At 42.6% G+C, this 15,811-nt stretch overlaps 1 protein-coding gene across 3 annotated transcripts in view; it reads right to left on the bottom strand.

The window, feature by feature from the left end:
- Positions 1-15,811, bottom strand: part of MORC1 (MORC family CW-type zinc finger 1) — a 150,849-nt gene that overhangs the window by 23,625 nt on the left and 111,413 nt on the right. For all 3 annotated transcript variants that reach the window (XM_043448908.1, XM_043448907.1, XM_043448906.1), the window contains exons 21-22: positions 2,280-2,349; positions 127-193 (exon numbers count right to left, since the gene is read on the bottom strand). In XM_043448908.1, the coding sequence (XP_043304843.1) occupies positions 127-193; positions 2,280-2,349 (137 nt within the window). The remainder of the gene's footprint in view (positions 1-126; positions 194-2,279; positions 2,350-15,811) is intronic.

The following is a 15,811-nucleotide window of genomic DNA, read 5'->3' on the forward strand; positions in this document are numbered from 1 at the left end:
TTCCACTTTTAATTGCCTTTGTTTGTTGCTATTATTTTCTCTCTCCTTGTATTTAAACACTGATAATTACTTTTCAACAGTATAATTGTACTCCCTTGGAATTTTGTATAATTGCAGTACACTCACCTTTCCCAGTTAGGTGATGAAGAATTTCTCTTTATTTCTGGGGTATCACTGCACAGCTCCTGTTTTTCTTCAAAAGAACACAGACAAAAATGAAGATACCCACATTTTGGCAATCACACATAAGAGTGAACCAAAAGAGGTGTTAGCAGCTCATTAACAACTTGCATGTAATTTGGCTTTGTATTCAAACACTCTTTTGTTAAAACTGCACCAATATCTTCTCAAGACAATTTACAATAACCTCTTAATACAGTGTACATAGTGTACACGAATCTGAGAGCCTCTGTAGCTTGTTTTTCTGTAGTTTCTTCCTAATGATGCTTATTTTCTGTCACTGGTGTGCACCGGATGACTAACTGGAACTGTCTGGTGCCCCTCCTCTCAGCAGCCTCTGCACCCAGACAATCACTTGTCTTCCCTGGATCTTACTCTCTTCCTTTGGGTTCAAGTTCACAGACATCCCGAAAGACTCCGATCAGAAATGTGCCCCTAGAAGAGAGCTGGGTTTTAAAGCAGTAAGAGACCTACAATCATTGAGTTCGTCTTCTCACTCAGGGAGCCTCAGAATCGAGAGGGCCAGGGAGCTGAGTGCTTTGTTAGCAGTCCACAGAGAAGCAGAAGTGCTTTGATCCCCTTGGACTGGTTTCGAGAGGATCTTGGGGAGAGTCTAAGAAATAAGTCAACGTGTCCTTCTTCCATCTAACTCTAGAATTCTTTGTGATAACTGTGATATTGTTCCACCAAGTAAACCCTTGCTAGAAAGTCCAGGGCAATGAGGGCCAAGGGGAACAGGACAGCAAGAAGGAATGAATGTTTTAGATGGTGAGGACCAGCCCGACTACTCTAAGGAGACATGAGAGAACACACAGGGAGGTTTTCCAAGCACACTGCAGGCAGTGTTGGTTTTACTCAGGGTCTGCATGCAAAGCGAAATTTCTTAACCTAATAGCCAACTAATTCATAATTACAGTCATTTGAAAATATTTCACAATTTGTTCCTTCCAAATCCAGGATGAGTATTTGAAATTAAATGTTAATTTTAGGATCAAAATTGTACTAACAATTTTTCTATTACAACTTGGAAATCCAACAGGCACATACTTGAAGGCACAGTAATAGTTTGAAACTTCTATAAAAGATTGGCTTTAAAATTAAGAGACTCTTACAAAAGAAATCTTGATTGTGTAATGGCAAATTATCCCAATTATGATGAAAAAGAAAAAGTGTGATTTCTTATGGCCCGCACTAATGGGTTCAAATATAAAGATGTGAATGAATGACTGATTAAGCAACAAAGTATAAAGGAAAGGAGTGCTTACATCTAAGAGTGAACACGAAGTGACGGCATGGATCAACACAAAAATGACTGGGAATGACTGAGTCAAAATGAACAGAGACCTATTTAGGAGACTAAGAAAGCCTTTAAAACTTATTGCAGATTAAGAAGATGACAATGAAAAAATAGTATTTCTGCTGTTTAAGCCAATGGCATAATATTACAATAAAGGAGACAATGGTATAACAATAACATGAACATAATGAATTCTAGTAATAACAATGAATGAACACTAAAGAAAATAAAATTTTCTGAGTCTAGTTTGTTTCCAGCTCCTCTGTCCTGGGAAATTGTCTTTAGATTGAAAATTATAACATGGCAACTTTATGTTTAAAAAAAGGTCAAATCTCTCATCTGAGACAAATTACACCCCATGGATAATAAATGTGTTTGTTGAACTACTCTTAGTGATCTCAGAGGAATCATGCAAAATAGGGAAAGAACTACATGATTGAAAACAGAGGAAGGTCATCATCATTTTCAAAAATAGCTTCTGAAAATGACAGGTCTGATATCAATCCTCAGCAGATTTCTAAATAAAATTCAATGAGGAGGGTGACATCCGTGCACCCTTGGGGATTCTAGGCAGTGAGGTCACGCGGGGGGCATAATTCTCAGGCAGGGAGCGCCCCTGCAAAACCCTTCAAAGTGTGTGAGGCCGGCAGCGCAGTCTCTATCACCTCTCCTCCCACGGCTGGAACAACACATTTAATTTTTCAAAATCCAAACTGCTACCGTAAGATACGTCACATAGGTCAAACTGAGGACGACTCAAGACATTACAACTAATATATGTAAACGGAATTCTTTTTTTTACCTTTTTTCATAAGAGAAACTTCCTTTTCCTCTTGTTTCAATGGAACATCAGTGTCACTTTCATCTAGAATCTGAAAAACAAGCTCTTTATTTAAAGCTGCACCAAAACAAAGGGTATATTGTAAGGTGAAAAAAGGACCTTGAACATCAACGCCCGTATCAGAGAGAGCCCATAAAGCATACTTTAGGGACATGTCATGAAGGGAGACAAACAGACGTGTTGTCAAACATTATACTGGTGTGCAGCTCAAGTATGGTGGCATTAGAAATGTCACATTGACATCTATCATCTCTTCAAGGGAGTATTTACATTCCTACCAATACTGAGACAGATTTTTTAAAAATCCAAATCTTAGGTGGATGTCATGATGACTGTAACACATGGGCCAAGTATTTGATCGCCAGGAGCAACCATGGAGCCTCCGTTGTTTGGGAGGGGCAGTCCCAGCCCGAGCTGCTACAGAGCAGACACAGGGAAGGAGCTCGGCATCAGGGCGATGAGCAGGCTGGGGAGGCCGGGGCCTGGGGCGCCCGAGTGTGACGGGGAGGCACACGCGGCCGGGACTGGGGCGCACACCCGGGAAGCTGGGGGAGGGCACGCCTGGTCTCCCGATAAAACAGGACGTCCGCTTCAAGCGGGCTGCAGAGCCTCAATGTGTTAAATGCAGGGGTCAGGAGGGTTAGTGGTACTGACAATGAGGGGGGTGTGTGTGCATGTGTGTGTGTGTGTGTGTGGTGGGGACGGGGGCTAAGTGGAACTGGGAGAATTTGGGGGTAGAATATGACAATCAGAAGCCAGGTATCCCATACCTTTGTGAACTCTGTAAGCCTATTTTTCAAGGTTCACACAAAATAAATTTATATTTTGGGAATACACTTCTTTAGAGCAGAGAGATGGAGTGGGAGGAGTAGAGAGTTTATTTATAAGTGTGAGTCACTCAGTCGGGTCCAACTCTTTGCGACCCCATGGACTGTAGTCCACTAGGCCCCTCTGTCCATGGAATTCTCCAGGCAAGAATACTAGAGTGGGGAGCCTTTCCCTTCTCCAGGGGATCTTCCTGACCCAGGGATTGAACCCTGGTCTCCTGCATTGCAGGCACATTCTTCACCGTCTGAGCCACCAAGGAAGCCTGAGACTGTTTATACCACTCAGGAAAATACACCCAGAAGCTCCTTTCATGTATTTCCAAGTATGTGAGACGGTGGGGCCAAGACAGTAAAAAAGGACTATGGAGAAGATAGGGGGCAAAGCAAAAGCTCTGTCTGCTCCTTGATCTGAAAACCTCTGAACACGTGCTGAGATGCACCAGGCTCCCGACTACATCACCTGTGTGTGGCATGGGGCTGTCAGCTTTCTGGAGCTCACCCTTTGTGTGTGTATCCTTTGCCTTTCCTGTCCCCTCTGCTAAATGAATGTGGAACAGACAAGCCATCAACCCTTCTTCTCTCCTCTCCCAGGAAACAAAGGCACGTATTTCACATGGTGTTCGGGAAACAGCGCTCTGTCAGGAAGCAGGTTAAATGGGCACACACGTTACCTAGCAACGAAACAGCAGTGAGGCTGTCCGTCACCGTCATTTTCTATTCCACCCAAATCAAGAGAAAGCAAGCCTTGCAGGTAGGGGAAATAAATAAAACTGATTCTAAGCTACTTTGGTCTATTTCAAAATGTTTTTATTCTTACACTGTGAATAAATTCATGTGTTACGAAGTATATAAAATGCATATACTTTCAAAAGTTCATCTTGCAAAATGACTTTAAAATGGATATCTTATTTATTTCTGATGTAACAGAAAGTTTAGGTTATCTTCTGATGTGTTGACATGTAAGGAAGATCTACATACTTTAAGCGTCTCTCCTTTGAACTGAATCTTTTTTGACTAGTTTATAAGCAGCATGGGCTTAGCTGGTGGCTCAGATGGTAAAGAATTCACCCAAAGTGCAGGAGACCTGGGTTCGATCTTTGGTCAGGAAGATCCCCTGGAGGAGGGCATGGCTACCCACTCCAGTATTCTTGCCTGGAGAATTCCATGGACAGAGGAGCCTGGAGGGCTACAGTCCATGGGGTCGCAGAGTTGGACAGGATTGAGGGACTAATACTTTCACTTAAGCAGCACACACTATTTCCCACCACAGTTAACAGCAATCACAAGGGAAGCTCAGGAGAGGAAAGAACTACTTAACGCCTTTAGTAATAACCACTTTGTAATAATGTAGGATGATTGTGCTTAATAACCACTTTGTAATAATCTATGATGATTGTGCTCAGATGTGTTCATTTTCTTTGGTAACCTCTCCTTACGATGGAAATCAGACAAGATAAAAGAACCCAAGCTTAACAAAAATGGCAGGACTCTCAGCAGGAACTCTTGGTGGTGGTATTATTAACTCAGTCTCCTGAAATTACTTCTGTGTTTTATTATTTAGCTCTCTGCTTTGAGCTTGCTATGTGTTGGGCTGTTTCCATGAGGATCAGATATGTCCACTCACCGCCCCCCACATGTTACTTACACAAAGCTTTACCATCTCTATTGCAGGAGAGACTTCTTTTCTTTTCCTTTCTTATATTTCCTTTATTCTTTGGCATAGGAATGTTTAAAATATTTTGGATAAAACATTCACAGCCTACAGTATTCCTTTTGAATGACACCGTGTAAATATCTGAGTTCACAGGAAACTGTTTTTTGTTTGTTTACAATGTACTTGTAGTTTTGAAGGTCTGGATTTTTTCAAGCTGAGACAAGAAAATGTGCAGTTGTCTTTTCAATGACACTATTTGTATACTTCGATACTTGTGGAGCTCTTTCACATACATCATTTCATTACAGGAATGTTCTCCAGTCTCTTAGGCTTAACTGTGTCTCACACTCTGCAGTCTGGGGATATCTCTTTCCTAAGATTTTACCTCTAGTCATGAAATAGATAACACTTCCCACATAGTAAATGAGATTACAGTTAAGTCTTAACGAGAGGTTTCAGATACCTTAATTAAAATTATGTTAGCAATGAGTAGAGTGGGATTTGTCAGTTCTCCAAGGGATACAAAGGATCAGCATAATACCACCTGCTCAGTCTTGTGAAGGATCTATTTAAGAGGATAAATAAATCATAAAAAAGTTGGGGAGAGGAGAAAGAACACACCACAGTCAACTGTGTAACAATCTCACTCAACTGTCCTAAGGAAGCCTTAGAACTGTTGATATCACTTTGGTTTTTCTCTCTTTGCCCCTCCCCACCCATTGCAAACATCTTATCCAGGACCCATAAAGGCTACCAGGCCAGTTTGTGCCCTCCTGACAAGTTCTGAGACCCTTCCTGTTTTTACTCTCCCATAGTTAATGTTCTAGGTACCTCCCTTTGGTTTGTTAATTTATTCAATAAAATTGGGTTCCCTGTATGGGTCACACGCTGCTATGATGAAGACAACAAAGCCCTTCCTTTATGGAGCTTATTTTCTAGTGAGGCAGAAAGATATCAAATAAGTAAAATGATAAGTTCTGTAACTCTGCAAATTCTGTGAAAAAAATAACGCAGGTAAGAGGAGAGTGAATGAGGTTACACAGCTGCCTCTCTGGGCTCACTGTTCTCTTCCACACCCTTCTCTTCCAGGTCTTGGACTTGCTGTGGATTTGTTTATTCCCCCAACTTTCTTCTAGTCTCTCCTCAAACCCGCTCCCTCAGCTTGGCCTTGCTTGCCGCCTCTATATAAACCTGCCGTCCCTCTCACCATCCAGCGATGACCCTTCCGACCCCTTCCTCCGCTCTGTTTCTCACCTCAGCACTGATGTTGCCCACCACCGAACGCAGCTTACTTATTTATCTTGTCTGTTGTCAGATCCCCCCACTAGAACGGAAGGGCTGTGAAGATGGGGAGTGGTGCCCAATTTTCACCTGCTGAATCTCCAGTATCTAGGTCAGTACCAGATACTCACAGAAATTCACAGAAAGAAATTCACAGATATTCACAGAAAGAGAGTGGGTTAAAAGCAAGTCAAGAAAACCCATGTGGGTCGCTGAGGGTGGGGAGCTGTGGAGTCCAGGCATTATGAACAAGGGGAAAGGCTGTGAAGGAAAAATAAACTTCGAGAGCTGGAGGCCAAGGAAGATGGGGGTGACTAGAGCGAAGTGAGAGAAGGAAGGAGGAAGAGGCAGTGAGGACAGAAAGGAGGTGAGGCCAGGTCACACGGGGCCCTGGAGGGCACTTCATTTTGTTCTAGGTGTGAGCAGCAGCCATCAGAGGGTCCGCCTCCCACACTGTTGGTGGGAATGTAAACTGGTGTAGCCACTACGGAGAACAGGACGGAGGTGCCTTTAAAAACTAAAAACAGAGTTGCCCTATGATCCCGCAATCCCACTCCTGGGCACGTATCCAGACAAAGCTCAAAGTTAAAGAGACACGTGGAGCCCTATGTTCATCACAGGGGCCAAGACACACAAGCAGCCTAAGTGTCCACGGGCAGACGGGCGGGCCAAGCAGGTGTGGTGGAACGTTACCCATCCATGAGAAAGGACGAAGCAATGCTGTTTGCAGCAATGTGGATAGACCTAGACATTACCATGCCAAGTGAAGTCAGTCAGAAAGAGAAACGCAAGGACACACGTGACGCCACTTACGTGTGAAATCTGAAATAACCACACAGGTGAACATGTGTGTGAAACAACAGGCTCACAGCCCCAGAGAACAGAACCTTGTGGGTTCCAAGGGGCAGGAAGGATTGGGAGACCGGGATCGGCAGAGGCAAAGCGTGGTCCATGGGATGGGTAACAGCAAGGCCCTCCGTGCGGCAGAGGGGACCACAGTCAGCATCCTGTGACAGACCACAGGGAAAAGAGTGTGACAGAGAATATATATACACACACGTATAACTGAGTCACTCTGCCCTACACAAGAAATCAACACACATTCTAAATCAACTATACTTCAATAATTTTTTCTAAAAAAGAAGCCATCAGAAGGTTCCATCAGTTAAGTAGGAGAAAAGCATTAATCTGACATATTTTGGATGAGATACTCAGATTTTCACACTGTGGAGTCAAAAATAAGCAGTGGAATCATTTATAGGGCTACTATTGTGGTCCTGGTGAGAGGTGTTACTGAACTGGCCAGGTGGGTAGCTATGGAGGTGATAGAACGGAGTATATATTTGAAGGCTGAGTCAGTAAGATTGGTAGATGGGTTAATAACAGGATGTGAAAGATGGAGAGAAATTCAAGTTTTGGCCTGAGCAGCTGTGAGTGATGGTAACATTGCCGATATGGGGAAGCATGCGGAAGTCCCTTGGAATTTTTTCCCTCTTGATTTAGATAAGCTTCTGTGCCCCAACTCATCCTGGTAATTATTATTTTTCTGTCTACATTCAATCCCTCAAATAAAACTTCCGGGAGTTAAATTATAATAAACTGTGGGAAATTCTGAAAGACATGGGAATATCAGACCACCTGACCCGCCTCTTGAGAAATCTGTATGCAGGTCAGGAAGCAACAGTTAGAACTGGACATGGAACAACAGACTGGAACAACATGGAACAACAACAACTTTTCCTATTTTCAAATAGGAAAAGGAGTACATCAAGGCTGTATATTGTCACCATGCTTATTTAACTTATATGCAGAGTACATCATGAGAAACGCTAGGCTGGAAGAAGCACAAGCTGGAATCAAGATTGCCGGGAGAAATATCAATAACCTCAGATATGCAGATGACACTACCCTTATGGCAGAAAATGAAGAAGAACTAAAGAGCCTCTTGATGAAAGAGAAAGAGGAGAGTGAAAAAGTTGGCTTAAAGCTCAACATTCAAAAACTAAGATCATGGCATCTGGTCCCATCGCTTCATGGGAAATAGATGGGGAAAAAGTGGAAACAGTGGCTGACTTTATTTTTTTGGGCTCCAAAATCACTGCAGATGGTGATTGCAGCCATGAAATTAAAAGACGCTTACTCCTTGGAAGCAAAGTTATGACCAACTTAGACAGCATATTAAAAAGCAGAGACATTACTTTACCAACAAAGGTCCGTCTAGTCAAGGCTATGGTTTTTCCAGTGGTCATGTATGGATGTGAGAGTTGGACTATAAAGAAAGCTGAGTGCCGAAGAATTGATGGTTCTGAGCTGTGGTGTTGGAGAAGACTCTTGAGAGTCCCTTGGACTGCAAGGAGATCCAACCAGTCCATCCTAAAGGAGATCAGTCCTGGGTGTTCATTGGAAGGACTGATGCTGAAGCTGCAACTCCAGTACTTTGGCCACCTCATGTGAAGAGCTGACTCATTGGAAAAGACCCTGATGCTGGGAAAGACTGAAGGCAGGAGGAGAAGGGGACGACAGAGGATGAGATGGTTGGATGGCATCACCGACTCAACAGACATGGGTTTGGGTGGACTCCGGGACTTAGTGATGGACAGGGAGGCCTGGCATGCTGCAGTCCATGGGGTCCCGAAGAGTCAGACACAGCTGAGCGACTGGACTGACTGAACTGATGCAAACAATGGCTTCACTGCATCCCCCACCCTAACTCCACATCTCTGCCCCAGTTATTTTCAAATGACTTAAGGACATGGACCCTTGCTGAAATTTCAAATCCTCAGTCCCACCCTTGCCCACTTAGACTCCTCTGGTCAAGTCCTCTTTATATTTATAATGACATCATTGTTCCAGGTTTCCATCTCAAAACTGTCATCACTGTTTATGGTTCAATCTACCATACACCTTTCCAAGTTGTGCTATTTTCCCCTCAGAATGTTCCATTATCTCTTGCCTTCTTGTTCTAAAATCTCCAGGCAGCAGAATCCAACTTGATTTCTTGGTCCTTAGCTTCTCATCTTTGCAGTGCGGCTTGACTATCGCAACATTTTCATAACACAAAGAATTAATTCTTTAGACAAAATCTCCACAGTTCAACTTTCCTTCTCAAAACTGGGCTACAGGTCCTGACTACTTTCTCCCTCAAGTACAAACCCTCAACTGGGTTTCAAAGCTCTTTTCAATGTGATTCTAAGATATCTGGAATTATTTTCATTCTTAATAAGCATCCTCTGTAAGAACCAAAAAAAGTTCTCTTCAGAATCCCTTGTGAGCATTAGGTAGCCTTCTGCCTCCATGCCTTTGCCCATACTGTCCTCCACCTGAAATACATTCCTCTCCTCCTTTTCTTGTAAGTCTCTCCCACATTTTAAGACAAGTCCCACTCTTTCCAAAATGTCTTTTTTTATTTGCTCTAGCACATACTCTTTTCCCTGAAGATGTATTAACAGTAAATGACAAATAGTTTTAATTATTTTCATATTTGTGGGACCCGGACAAGAGTGGAATCCTGTAGCAGCCTTGATTCTCATCAAGACACTTCAAAGCAGAATTCAAAACCTGAGTCCATCTCACAAAATCAAATCCAACCATACAAAATATACAGGTTTTACTGAATATTGTGTTGAGAAATGGAGAAAGCATTTACACAAGGCAAAAATCAGCTTAAAATGACGATGAAAACACTCTCGCTGGCTTCTTCGATTGCTAGCTGCCTCGTCTCTCTCTGCACAGCTCCAGGCTCCCCAGTTCCGCAGCACCAGCGTTTCTCTGCTTGTGGGGTCACCTCCTTCCCCTCCCTCCCGCCTCCTCCCACACACACAGGGTCGCTCTCCAGCCCCGGCTCTGTCACTTTGCCACACTGCATTGGCACTCTCTCAATTTGCATTCTTTACTCCCACCCCTGGCCCGCCGGAAGGCAACTGCCTTCTTTGGAATTACATAAGGTGGTTTTTAAAAATCTTTTTCATAATATAAAGAATTATTTTCATTCTGTTACAAATTATCCCATGAATTCTCATAATAACCCTAAGAGTAGGTAATATCACTATTCCCCTTTTATAGGTAAGAAAACAGAAGACCTTGAGTTGATACAACTGACATGTGGCATGTAGGGCTGAATATGAACCTGGATCAATCTGTCAGAATTCATAGTCTGTCTCCTTTCCATAAAACAATGCTAACTCATGGTTTTGTAAAATTGTCTTCCAATTTTTCTGCTCCTTTAGGGTAGAGCTAATGGTTTTTGTGTGTCCTTCCAAATCCCTAATGGAGATTCAATAAATGTGTCTTGAACTGGTGTATGGTTGCTGACAGTTCACAAACTGGCCTTTGAATATTTAGATTCATTATAATTCGCCCACGAGACTTTCCTCTAGGTCAAGGGCTGTATCACATATTGTCTTTGTGTCTGGCAATCTGTTGGTGAGTTGATGAATGATGCTGCAGAGGGTGAGTATAGACAATTTTTCTTCCAAAGCCCTTGGGGGCAGCTCTGGTTTTTATCTCATCAAGGGGCTGCTATATCTGAAATTTCTGATACCATCAGCAACAATCATAGGACAATACAGGCTTCTATAGAGGCAAATGGAGAGGGAAATGGCAGTCCACTCCAGTATTCTTGCCTGGAGAATCTTACGGACGGAGGAGCCTGGTGGGCTACAGTCCATGGGGTCTCAAAGAGTCGGACACGACTGAGCAACTAACACATAGAGGCAATGGTAACATCATCAACCAGGAAAACTGACTAAGAAATGCCCTGCTTTTGAAAGTAACATATCTTCAATCATCTGTAATCATATGGCAATATCAATGCACTTTTCTACCAAAATTTTTTTCTGTTAGAAGTCGGAAAATTTTATATATTTAATTTGTGCATTTAAAGAGTGAATGCGGCTGATTTAGGGACTAGCTCTCTAGGTTGTTTATTAATCTTTTTTTGAGTTACTGAGTCATCTTTTCATTTTTGCTGTCATACAGTACTGATGCTAAAACTTACTGTTGTCTTTTGTTTGTTTTTGGATTTGGGTTGCTTCTTGGGGGTACTATCATAGAGCATAAACCTAGACATGGGGAACTCATCAGCTCTTCCAGACCTTCCTCAGCTTCTGTGATCCCCCTAAGGAGGCCCTGTCAATGACCTCAGGGATTCAGAGTTGGTTGATGCCTTTCCTGGGCTGGCATCAGCGTCTTTGAAAGATGCCATAAAGAGCTCATCAGGTGCAACTGGGAAAGGATTTAATTTATGCTGAGACTGGAAGATGGTTCCACCCAGTCATCAATCTTTCTTCAGGTCCAGAAACTGCCACACTCTGAACTAAATGCTGGAGGTTACATCTTTCAGAGTAAACCCTAGAGACTCCAAATTCTTAAAACACATCTGTCAATGCTGATCTGGCCACTGAGTTTTTTAAATGTCTGTGGTTTTGAAAAATGAAAGGAATCCATCTGTCAGTCTGTTCTTCAGGCCAGGTACAAGGAAAAAAGACTTAAATGACCACAGAGGACAAAAGGGCTAAGACCAATCCAACCAAAAAGGTAGTATATTCCACAGTTATTAAACAGGCAGGTCCAACCTGACTTAAAACAGCCACACCATAGATATTCTTTCATTACCTCAGCAAATGATATTCAGAGCAGTAACTGAAAGAAAGATTATTATAAATACGGAAAAGCAACAAATACCGCTATAGGAAAAGGTAAAGGCTGTTTCACGTTAGAGTCAGAAAATTTGCATAATGTCAACTTGGAGTACAACTTGTGCCCAGATGAACAAGAGCATGCATGTAACGGAAAGTACTTTTATCACCCTGACTTGAGTCTCAGAAATTATTCTTGCTGTACTTTTCTAACTTACTGCTGGCATTGGTAATTTTATTCCCCTCAGGTTCCTGCATTGTGAAGCCTTCTTCTAATTGATCATTTGCTTGCCTGACCATCTGTTGTGGTTTGGCAACCTAATTTTCCCCATCACCTTTCGGAACAGATCCCCGAGGATGTCTGTTCCATTGAGTCACTTCTTACATCTCAACTGGTGACATAACTTGAGACTGCTTACCTCTTTGACAAGATGCTTGAGAATCTAGTCCTATTGCTTCCTTTTTACTTTTATTGCTTCTGTTAAGCGTGGCATAATGACAGCTGATCAGATCCCATCACTTTGAGGGGCACTGGGGTCCTGCGGAGCTCATATGCCAAATTTTTGCCTGGAGTAAAGTTGGACTGCCAATTTATCACAGAACAGTGCACAAGGAGTTTTTAATTGAACTCAGACAAACCCTTAATTACAACAGTACCACGGGGCATTGCTCCAGTAAAGCAGAACTGCCTAGCAAGCTTCGCTCTGACTGGGACTCCTCAGACGTCTGTGAGAGGTGCTGCAAAAGAATTTCTACTTCCTCCCCTTCTGGAGTTAACTGGGACATGTTTGAACTTTACACTTGGGTGTGTAAATGTCTGACACAGAAATGGTTCAGAATAGCCAGTATTCATTAAAAGGGAGGGTGGGGTGTGTGTCTTGAGCATGGAAGATGGAAAATAATATTTTCTGGAGGCCAAGGGTCAGGAGACACCAGCTCATGGGAGGGGTTGACAGTACAGTTATGATCACAACTATGTTATTAGACTTACAACCTTAGGAGAGGAGAAAACTCTCCTTTCTAGGAATCAATCCTGAGACGATGATCCTGATGATTACTATGAGATTCTAGGCTGACTGGAAAGAAAAGAGTCAGATCTTGCACACAAAAAGTCAGATTTGGGGGTAGATAAGATAAGAAATGGGTTAAAGGGAAGTTAGCTTAATCTGGGCAATGAATGGATGATGACTGGATTAAAAAAAAATGAATTCAAGACTCTTGGCCGGAGAATGCCCATCTATGAAACTTTGGAAACCTATCTAAGCCAAAACAGGCTGAATGTGAATCAATGTGGTATTTATCTGTGCCTTCAAATCCTGACCCCTGAGTAAGGAGTATTGGTGCACTCCAACCCATCTGTGTGGAACGGCCGGGCTGAACTGACGTGGGGTCAGCCACGGACACGAACAACAAAGGGAGGAGTCCTGACGAGGAGGGGTTAAGGAAGCGGGAGCTAGGGCTGACGGTGACCGCTTCCTGAGAGCATGGTCCTCAACAAGTTTATTTCCCTCATCCGTAAAAACGGGGATGAAAAGAGAACATACCCCTTCAGTTATTAAAAGGATTAGAGGAGATGACACATGTGAAATATTGTAGCTGAATTTCATCATGGTCACACAGAAAAAGGAAAGGCTAATTCCACGAAAACACACATAGTTCACACACATACAGAGCAGAATTTCAGAAAAAAGTACAGTTTTACAGGAGCTGAGATTTAAAAAGTCTGGACTGCACTAGTTACCTTGAAATGGGGAAGGGAACCACGGCCGTGCTAACAAGATTGAGCAAGATAATGAAAGAGGTCTGCTGCGGTGCAGACTGGTGGTCCCACAAATAACGTCTCTGAAGGTCCAACTGAACGGCTATGTAGGGCATTCAGAAGAGGGCTAAGATGTCCTTAAAATAAAACACTCCTCATTATTTTCATGACAGTTTTTTAATCTCTAAAAAATGCCTGGAGTTTTAACTGAATCCCAGCTGGATATTTCCGCAGCTCCAAACGACAGGCAAGCAAGGTCTTACCAAGAACACTCTTACTGCATGGATTTTGAAAATGCATGGCCCACGGTGGCTGAAAGGCCAAGCATAAATTAGTATCAAAAAGGGAAAAGTGAAGAGAAAGAAGGGAAACTGCCACAGAGGTGGCATCTGCAAACTATGTGATCAGAAGGAACTGAGATAAGGAAAATGAAGTCCAGCACCCCATGAAGGACTAGGGGGCATTAGAAGTGTGATACACATGAGACACAAACATTCAAAGTGACTCAAAAATAAGGATTACCCCACTGAGAAAGAATATTAAAAAAAAAAATAGCCTCCAGAGACTAGGCCTTGGAGAAAAGACATATAAAAAGCATTCAATCAAGGGCTAAGGGGAGTAGGAGGAGGAAGAAGTTAGGAAACAGATCAGACTGCTGTAACCTTGAGCCCAGCAAATGAGGCGACTTTGGAGATTATGACAATATAACTGAGATAATCAGCAATGGTTGGCTTCAATATCAATCTGAAAATCAATACTTTTATCATTTCACTTGAAATTGCACAACTGTTGGTACAAGAGCCAGGGTAACATGTGTCTGAAACTTGGAAGAGAGGAAAATGGAGCACCCTAATGTGGGAAAAAGAAAATTCTTTCCAAAGGCAGACTGACAGACATTAACAACACACAAAAGAGAGAATGTGCCGATCAGAATAAAGACATTCTCAGTATTATTTATAATAGCCAAGATACTGAAGCAACCTGAGTGTCCAATGACAGATAATAAAGATGTGGTGTATGTACAGTGGAATATTACTCAGCCATAAGGTAGAATGAAATCTTGCTATTTGTGACAACCTGGATGTCCGTGAAGGTCACTATGCTTAGGGAAATAAGTCAGATAAAGACAAGTGCTGTACGCCTTCATTTATATGTAAGCATGCACATGCATTCATGCTTAGGGAGCATGTGCAATGTGATACACATGATATGCAGACATCAAAAGTGACTCGAAAACGAGGATTATCCCACTGAGAAAGAATATTTTTTTAAATAGCTTCCAGACACTGTAGGCCTTGAATAAAAGAAGTATAAAAAGCATTCAATCAAGGATTCAGGGGAGTAGGAGGAGGAAGTAGGAAAACAGGAAAACAGATCAAACTGCTGTAACCATGAGCAGGTCATTCGTTTGAACAAATGTAACAGAACAGAAACAGATTCACAGATACAAGAACAAACAGGGGATTGCCAGAGGGAAGTAGGTAGGAGGAGGGGTGAAACAGGTGAAGGAGGTTAAGAGATACAAATTAGCAGTGATAAAGCCAATAAGCTACCAAACATAGGGTGTAGCACAAGGGACGCATTCCACGTTTTATCACAGCTTTGTACTGTACACGGTCTATGAAACCAGCGAATGACTATGTTACATACCGTAAACTAATGTCATGCTGTCAGTCAATAAATACTTCAATAAATATTAAAAAAGAGTGGACATAAAGCCTACTGTTGGGTACTTAAAAAAAAAAAAAAGAGAGAGATGTTCTCTGTGTAATGTGAAAAAAAAACCCAACACACTGGAAGAGCACACGATGAGGGTCCCGGGTCAGGGCCCTTCCAACGTTACCGTTACAACTGGTAACATCATCCCAGTCATCCTGGGCAGGGAAGGGGACACAGCAGGCTGTCTTAGCTGGAAACTCTTTAAATATTCAGGCGCACAGCTCACCAGCGCTGTCAACTGTGCTGGCCAACCCACGCAGACCGGCTCAAAGGGAGAAAACACACGGCGGAAGTCAGAATGCGTCTTCCAGTTGGACTAAGGCTGGGTTTATCTCTCCAATGACTAAACGGCTGCTATGATAGTATACAACAGTCTCATGAGTTTGGATGAAGTGAAATCATTCCTGTGAGATAAGACTTTCTTTGGTGAGCCGAAGATGTATTTCACAGCCTATGACACCCGATGCTTTCAAACTGTGGTGCTGGAGAGTCCCATGGACAGCAAGGATATCAAAACAGTGAATCCTAAAGGAAATCAACTCTGAATGGTCATTGGAAGGACGGATGCTGAAGCTCCAATACTTTGGCCACTTGATGTGAAGAGCTGACTCACTGGA

Source organism: Cervus canadensis, chromosome 27, assembly GCF_019320065.1.
Source record: "Cervus canadensis isolate Bull #8, Minnesota chromosome 27, ASM1932006v1, whole genome shotgun sequence".
NCBI lineage: Eukaryota > Metazoa > Chordata > Mammalia > Artiodactyla > Cervidae > Cervus > Cervus canadensis.